At 35.0% G+C, this 8,732-nt stretch overlaps 1 protein-coding gene across 1 annotated transcript; it reads left to right on the top strand.

The window, feature by feature from the left end:
* Positions 1–7,762: 7,762 nt before the first annotated feature.
* LOC134257521 (uncharacterized) lies at positions 7,763–8,588 on the top strand. The gene is made up of 2 exons (XM_062740126.1): positions 7,763–7,961; positions 8,334–8,588. The coding sequence occupies exons 1-2, from the start codon at positions 7,764–7,766 to the stop codon at positions 8,586–8,588; spliced, it is 453 nt and encodes a 150-aa protein (XP_062596110.1). The 5' UTR covers position 7,763.
* Positions 8,589–8,732: the final 144 nt, after the last annotated feature.

Genomic DNA, 8,732 nt, shown 5'->3' with positions numbered 1-8,732 from the left:
GTGAGCTCTTAGTATAAGATATATTGTTATTTTAACACCCCCTCCTTTAGCCACCCCCTTTCTGTTGAAAATCATGACAGTCTTTCAGAAAGGTCTGAAAACATTTATTACAGGACATGTTTTCAAAAGAAACAGGCTATAGCAATATCCTGTTTACTGCCAATTTTATTTATAAAACCGGTTCTACCCTATAACCTTTGAATAGATCAACCTAAACCACGTGTCTTGAATTTAAATCACAATAACATTAGTAGGGGTGTCTGTAGCACACGGTGGGTGTGATCGTTCAAAAGGATCGATGCCTACTCCACCTCTGAAGTTTTAAGAAGTCCGTGTTTGCTTTGCTCCTGATTTGTATTGTTTCAATGGACTAATTGGTTTGATAACTGTTTCATTTTATCTTCAGTATCTTCATATATCGTGCATTAATTCACAAAATATAAATGGGAACTCAAAGAAAAAGCTTTATACCGGTATTAATTTCTAGAGAAGAAAAATTATCTTGTCTTCAAATGATAATCATATGAATCCTTTTCGTATGATGTTCGCGCGAATTTCATGTAAAAGTCACATGATATTAATGCAAATATCATGCGTGGTCCTTTTGTCTCCTTCTCGTGTGAAGAATTCGCATGTCATATATTCGTGCGAATTTCATATGAAGTTCATACGAGCCACTCTTCCATGTTTATTTGTACTAGTCTATCTTATTCTCTTTCCTGGATCCACTACTGATGAAGGGTATATTGGTCTACCCTTTTCTCTATTTTGGATCCATATACTACGGATTAGATGTACAAGTCGGCGATAGTGATAACAAGATAAAAGCAAAATGGAGGCGAGCTTATTCGGAGCAATACTCATAAGTGGTAAATATGAAATGCATAGAAAATATTTTTAAGATTTTCATTTCTATTCTCATGCCTAACTATAAGAAAATCACGGCAATGAAAAATAATATCGCCTATGCCGAGGAAAAGAGATCATTTTAAAATCATAATTTGTACTAGTATAATTATTTACTTAAACAATGTTAAATGAAGATATTGATGTACATTGTATACATATTTGATAACACTCGTCTGTATTTTATAACATCTGATAAAGTGGCCAAACGGGGATTGATTTTCAATAACTTTCTAATTATATATTTTTAATTTGAAATTTTTTTAATACAGATACTATAACTTGAGCATGGGGAAACACTTATCAGGATATGCTTCTTTTAATTATTTATCATCATCTTCCAAAAATGTTAAAATCTTTATGAAGTATACAATTATATCAATTTAATGGAAATGATGTGTAAATACATTTTTGTTATAAATTAATTTTATTAATATTTAATATAAAATACATGTATATAAGATTATTTCTAGTTTGTTTCAATCTCTTGCACAAAAGCATTTGTATTCAAGATGATTGTACTTTATTTTAGGGTGATAATGGGATCGAATATTTTGATATTTGAAAAACTTTATGAAATCATTATTTAATCTCCGTCTTGATATTTTGATACAGCAATATCAATATCCCAAGGAACAGAATTCAATTACACATATTCAAACAATGAAATATGCATGGACATAAAGATGGATGCCAATTTTTACCTGACGAACGGAAATGAAACAGTAACTTTTACCGGAAACAATTTTACCGTGATGAACGGACAGTGTGCAAATACAGGAGAATTTCAATCGTGGTTGTCAGTAGAAAACAAAAAGGCAGATTTGCTGACATTTACATTTGATGTTCCCGTTGATTTAATGGTGAACATGAGTCTGAAGTTTGAATTTGCTCCATTTGAATACTTTCCAGTTGAAGATCAGCTTAGGTCAAGTAAGAATTTACTGTCCTATGAGCTTTTCCCCATATCAACGGGATATTACCTGAAATTTTATAAGTTTCATACATTTTAACAATTTCAAGACCGGTGATTTCAGTTACATATACTTGTATTAAAACTTTTTTGTCCCATGATAGCTACAATTCTTCCTTTTAATTAACTCAAGCGAAAGAAAGTTAAAGATTTTGGACCACACATTAGGTTGTCAGGAAATAGTTATTTTAGTCGAAAATTAAACAAAAATAAGAAATTTATATCTTTAACCTTAATCTAATACGTTTTTGAGCAAATGCTCAAAAGTTTTCATAAAATGTATTTTGAATGCAGATATTATAGATTTGGTGACTACTAGAGGCCTATATCTTGGAGATTTCGACAAGTTGTATATTTGCAAGTCAATGCAGAGAGTTACTCTTGAAGGAAAGCTGAATGGAGTTACATACAAACTGTACATAGACATGTCCAACGTCCAAATCCAGGCTTTTAATATACATAATGGAAACCTCAGCACTGATGGTAAAACTTCCCAAGTAATCAGGAGTTTCGTAAATACTTTTAAGATCAATCTAAAATACTAAAATTTATCTCACGATGTTTCTTCATGACATGGTTTTTATGTGTAAAGACAAATAATGACCCAGATTCAAAATGTATAAACTTCGCACATGTACCTGTAAAGTATCTAAACAACCCTTAGCCATAGACAGTCAAAATCATAGTGGTATTAGTCATGATCTCACCAGTCGTAAGATAATAAACACCCACGCACCCACCCCCGCCTCCCTATTTTTATAAAGGCAAAAATTTGCTCTGTAAAACCCAAAATATTGTCGGATCACGAAGTGAAGGTTGTGTTAGAATGTACACATGGGGAATTGAGGCGTAAATTTTTCCTTGTGTCGATGAATTAATTCTTTATTGCCGATAACAAACATAGAAGATTTTGATATAAGTTTTAAAAAAAAAACTCTTTATACTTTGTCTTACATTTGTTATGGTTGTTATCAGGTTTTAATTTATTCTGGCTCTACTGGTACGAGTTATCTTATTCTTGTGTTTCCATTGTGTCTTAAGTCGTTCCACATATTTTCGCACTCACCTTAGAAATATAGTTGTCGTACGATGTGTTTTGTAAGACCATTGTGTTGCTGGTGTACCAGGTCGTACGGAAACTTCTCGTTTCAGAAGGGGGACGAAGGCTGGACGCAGGGTCATCAGGCATATCCACACTGTCTGTGGTGGGCGGTTGAGATACGAAGGACATCAACTGGGGGTTAATGGAGATAACCTGGTGTATATCTTCGATGATATACTAAGGAATCCTTCATCTTCCTTGAAAGTTTCTGATGAACCATGCGAAGCTCTCCCAATCCCAACATTGATTCAAAATCGAGTAAAGAGAATTGATTATTCGAACAGTCGTAATGATTCAAATTTGTCAAGACCAAAGATCTTTGACCTAAACACTTCCTACGGTACGGATGCGGTGTGTAAGATAAATACTCGCATTACGTATGGTAAACTAAGAAAAGTTGGTATGGAAAACAGAATTCAAACACTCACGAAAGTGAAATTGAAAAACATAAGACCAAGTTCAAAGCTGTTTTCATTGTATTCTCTTAACTGCAGATCAGTTAAAAACAAATCACTATCAATATGTAACTATATACTTACAGAGGACCTTGACTTAGTCGCATTGAATGAAACTTGGTTAGGTTCCTCTGTTGATGAAGCTGTTGTGAATGAACTGAAACCATCATGCTACGAAATCATTCGTCAAAATCGCAACAGTGGACGCCGTGGTGGTGGAATAGCTCTTGTCTTTAAGAAGGGAATTGATGTGACCGTTCTGAACACAAGCTCGGATATTTTCACTCAATTCGAACACCTACAAGTTACAGTCCGAATAGAAGACACGAGAATGAATCTATGTATCATTTACAGACCGCCACCTTCTACTGTGAATGGTTTAACTACCAGTCAGTTCTTCTCAGAATGGGACACCTATCTTGATCAGAATACTATATTTCCCCAAGACCTAGTAATCACAGGTGATTTCAATTTTCACGTCGACAATCGTAGTGATCCTGAGGCAAGCAGGTTGATACAATCCCTTGATGATCGCAACCTTATACAACACGTGGACGAGCCGACCCATGTTCACGGACATATCCTAGACTTGCTTATCACACGATCATCTAGTGAAATACTACATTCACGTCTCAAGTCAAAAATCCTTCATTGAGTGATGTGAAAGGAAACTTGTGCTGTGACCACTATGCTATACATGCAACGTTCAACTGCAGAAAGCCACAACATCAACGTAAAGAGATTACATTTAGAAGGCTCAAGAATATCAACATACGTGATATGAGTAGAGATGAAAAATCAATTACAAGATGAATCCGCACGAAATGAGAACACGTCCATTGACAATTTAGTACAAGGGTATAACAAATGCCTCTCGCATATTCTAAACACTCATGCGCCTCTTGTTAGCAAGTCAATTCTTATAAGAGCTAACACAGAGTGGTACACAGACGAGCTCAGGACAGTGAAACAACAGAAGCACGGAGAGACTTTGGCGTAGATCTAAACTGGAAATACACCACCAGTTTTTTTAAAACGGAATGTAAGCAAACAGGCCAATTACTACACAAGGCAAAAGAAGAATTCTATTCTGCTAAAATTCAGGAATGTAGATATGATCTGAAAAACTTCTTTAGGGTTACGAATTTATTGATGGGTAAGAATCAGGAGAGTCCCCTACCAACATCACCATCAGAGGAAGATCTTGCAAATAAATTTTCAACGTTTTTTATAGACAAAGTAACAGCCATCAGAGAGACACTTAAACAAAAAAAAAGAAAAAGAAGACAGCTATTTAGGCACAGACGTATACTATCATGGGCCTCTATTAGCTGCTTTTGAACGTACCACCGAAGATGAAGTACGATCACTAATAATGAAGGCACCCGGTAAATCATGCGAAATGGATCCAATTCCAACAAAGCTACTGAAAAAGTGCCTGGATTCGGTAATACCGCTTGTCACAGAAATGGTTAATGCATCTCTCGATTAGGGAATTTTTCCGTCTGCTTGGAAGGAGGCCATTGTTCGTTCACTTCTTAAGAAACCTGGACTAGATAAGGAAGTGTTGAAAAACTATCGGCCCGTATCAAACTTGAGTTTTATCTCAAAAATATTGGAGAAAGTTGTGGCTCATAGGATTGATGCCCATTTGGATGCGAATTCTCTTCGCGATCCACTTCAGTCGGCATATCGTCCCAGGCACTCCACGGAAACGGCCCTCATCAAGGTCCACAACGATATTGTGACAGCCCGAGACCAACAATCTTCAGCAGTCCTTGTCCTTCTGGATTTATCCGCTGCTTTTGATGTTATTGACCATAATATATTGTTCCAACGCCTAACTGTGTCTTATGGTTTCCGTGATGGAGCTCTTGAGTGGATCAAGTCTTACCTCAAGAACAGAAAACAATGTGTCACAATTGGATCCGTCCGATCAGAGTCTAGACAGCTGCCTTTTGGTGTCCCCCAAGGATCTGTACTCGGACCGAAATTGTATTGCCTCTTCTTCAAACCCATTGGAATCACATGCCACCGACATGGAATGATGTATCACTGCTATGCAGATGATACACAAATCTACATGATCATAAGACCACTGGAAAATTGGAACAATTATTTCTCTCGACTTGAAGCGTGTCTTAGTGAAATTGGTTCATGGATGACATCAAACCTACTCAAACTAAACCAAGAAAAGACCGAGCTAATAATCTTCACCTCAAAGCAACACCAGAAGTATATGCCAACATTACAACTAAAAGTTGGTGATAATATCATTGAAAGCGTGCCATGTGTAAAAAATCTAGGTGCATTTTTCGATCAACACCTTACTATGGAAAAACAGGTATCCTCGGTCGTCAAGTCATGCTATTTTCAAATAAGCAATATTGGACAAATACGGCGCTTTCTTACAAAAGAAGCCTGCAAGACTATGGTGAATGCCATTATCACTGCCAGGCTGGACTACGGGAACTGCCTTCTATATGGAGTGTCAAAGGCCTTACTAGACCGGATTCAAAACGTCCAGAACACGGCAGCTCGTTTTGTTACAAGATCATCGAAACGGGAGCATATTACACCTATCCTAGCTGATCTTCATTGGCTACCTGTTTCTTTTCGTCCACAATATATGTCTACCAATCCTTACACGGGTTAGCTCCATCTTATATCAAAGATCTTATAATGGAATACAAGCCTACCAGATCACTGCGATCTGAGTCAACATCACGGTTAGTTGTTCCTAAGATCAGGACGAAGGCATATGGCGAACGTCGACTTGGTTTGGCAGCAGCATTTTTGTGGAACGACCTTCCTAATGTTATAAAGCAGGCCCAGTCCCTGGATATTTTCAAAAGACAATTAAAGACGCATTTTTATAGAATAGCTTTTTAAATTTCAGGTGCTCATTTTTAGCAACAAATCATAAATCACAAATGATGTTCTTTTATTGAGTTTTATTGATGGCGTAATTGTATTTTGTGTGTAATTTTTAGTATTTTAATGTTATAATTTCGAACACATATATGAGTATGGTTTAATATTTTATATAAGTTTTCATAGCTTTTAAATTATGTTTACTTGCGTTTTATTGTACAGCACTTTAGAGTTAAATTATTAATATTTAGCGCTTTATAAATTCATATATTATTATTATTATTATTTATTTCTTCTCAGATTTTCATTAATTTATGATTTTACAAAACATTGTTTGCTTGAACTGCTCCCCAATATGAACGTGAATTAACATTAATCATTTAAGTTGCAAATCTATAACGATTTTTTCAAAGAATTTTCAATATTAGTTACCATGGCACACATTCATCAAAATAAATTTTAAAAAAAACAATAAAGACAATAATGTATCCTAGTGTAGTCTATCTGCATGCTACATTATACCATAATCCAACTAAACCTGTATTTCTAATAGCATTTTTTAATTATTTAATGAAAATTTCTACTTTTTGTTTCCATGACAACATCATTCATCGAAATCAAAAACTCATGCACAGAATTATGTATCTTAGTGTATTCTACATGTGTACCAAGTTATGCTGAAATCGGACCAAAACTGTAGGAGGAGTAGCATTTTGAAAGCATTTCACAAAAATTCTTATTTTTAGTAACTATCGAAACACCGTTCATCGAAATCAAAATCCGATACACAGAATTATGTATCTTAGTGTAGTCTACTTGTGTTCGAAGTTGTATTGAAATCAGACAAAAACTGTAGGAGGAGTAGCATTTTGAAATTGTTAAATGCAAACAAGTAATTTTGAAAAATTGTTTACAGACAGACAGACGGAAAGACGCCGGACGAATTACCATCGCATAAGCTCTTCTGGTCTCTGACCAGTAGAGCTAAAAATTAACAAGTGGTGCGTTAGCAAATAAAATCATCATTACAATGTGATAAATATTCCATATGAAAAGACTCTTCAATACATGTACAAATAATAAGGAATAAGCAATCAAACCTTTATATCCATATTGGCATATTTCATTTGCTTCAGTATACATGTATACATTTAATAATTCTACAAATTCAGTCAAGGGGATCCGACCCCCCCCCTTCCCCCCGAACTGGTTTACTTTTTCCCTAAGCGGGGGACACAAATTCTCTGAATTAGCTTGTTATTCATCAAATAGTAATTGGAGGCTTAACACTTGTGATAAACAAAATATATAGAAATATATGCTCAGCATTGCAAATTTATAACACTAAAATTGAGAATGTAAAAAATTCAATTCGAATTGTAAAAAATATATTTCTTATTATGACGCTATTTCAGTGTTTGAATGTAAAGATGACAAATGCATATTGCAAACAATGGAACTCCCAGTAACAACATTTTGGCCGAGCAATGTATCAGTAGACGCCCCCACAACTGCTTCCATTTATATGACGACCATTCCAGTATCCCCTCCAACGTACACATACAAAGTCACGGAGAATTCTATAGCCTGTCTCATCATAGAGGGACGCTTCCAACTAATTGTGTCTTATATGAAATGGGATAATGGAATTGTAAGTTTTGGTCAGTTTAAAAGTTATTCACTTCTACTTCTTCATTTCGATGTTTTAGTGTATGAAAGTTCAAACAATTTGTAGATTTTCATATATCGTGTCTTACTTGCTGATATTGGGCAAGTACAAATTCATGGTAAAAGTAAACCTAGGAGTTTTACATTGTCTGAAGACTTTTATGAGAATATACAGGACATTTCTTTAAAATATACGGGAAAATTCTTTAGAATGAATAGAAATGTCTTATTATTAGTATCAAAAATGAGTAATATATAATGCAGATTTTAGATCCGCTTTCTGTCTTTGGAAGCTCTAATCAATTTGAGCAATATAAAAGGATTTGCTAATGAGATATTCGTCTCTACATTTCAGGCCAAAAAAATTGTAGATGTCCCAGAGAGTAGTAATGTTAGAGTAACAGGATCATGTGCTGATGAACAGGACATCACTTCCAGTCTTACCATAACAACAGAACATGCAGAAATTAGATCCTTGACATTTAATTTTCAAATCATAGAAGGCATATCTTATCTGGTATCCCTGTCTGCAGAAGTTAATGTTAAAATGTTCCCAGATGTCATGTTAAACCCTTATCCGAAATGTAGGTATCGCACCGAAAGCATATGATTTTATTTATTTTTTTTTTTTTATTTTTTATGTGGCTGGGGCTTCAAATTAATGTAGAGTAATGTAAAGTTTGGTGCTGGGATTTCCAGATGAAAGGGATATTTTTTAGTTAGAACAGCTCAAAGATATATTGAAATAAGATAT

This window comes from Saccostrea cucullata, unplaced genomic scaffold, assembly GCF_032062105.1.
Source record: "Saccostrea cucullata isolate Sc308-1 unplaced genomic scaffold, CSIRO_AGI_Scuc_v1 ctg826, whole genome shotgun sequence".
Lineage (NCBI taxonomy): Eukaryota > Metazoa > Mollusca > Bivalvia > Ostreida > Ostreidae > Saccostrea > Saccostrea cuccullata.
The sequence above is the reverse complement of the archived record's forward strand: the minus strand, read 5'-3'. Positions and strand labels throughout refer to the sequence as shown.

Coding starts and splice junctions, on each gene's coding strand:
- LOC134257521 (XM_062740126.1), top strand. CDS start 7,764: ATGGAACTCCCAGTAACAACATTTTGGCCGAGCAATGTATCAGTAGAC. Junction 7,962..8,333: donor TGAAATGGGATAATGGAATT/GTAAGTTTTGGT, acceptor TCTACATTTCAG/GCCAAAAAAATTGTAGATGT.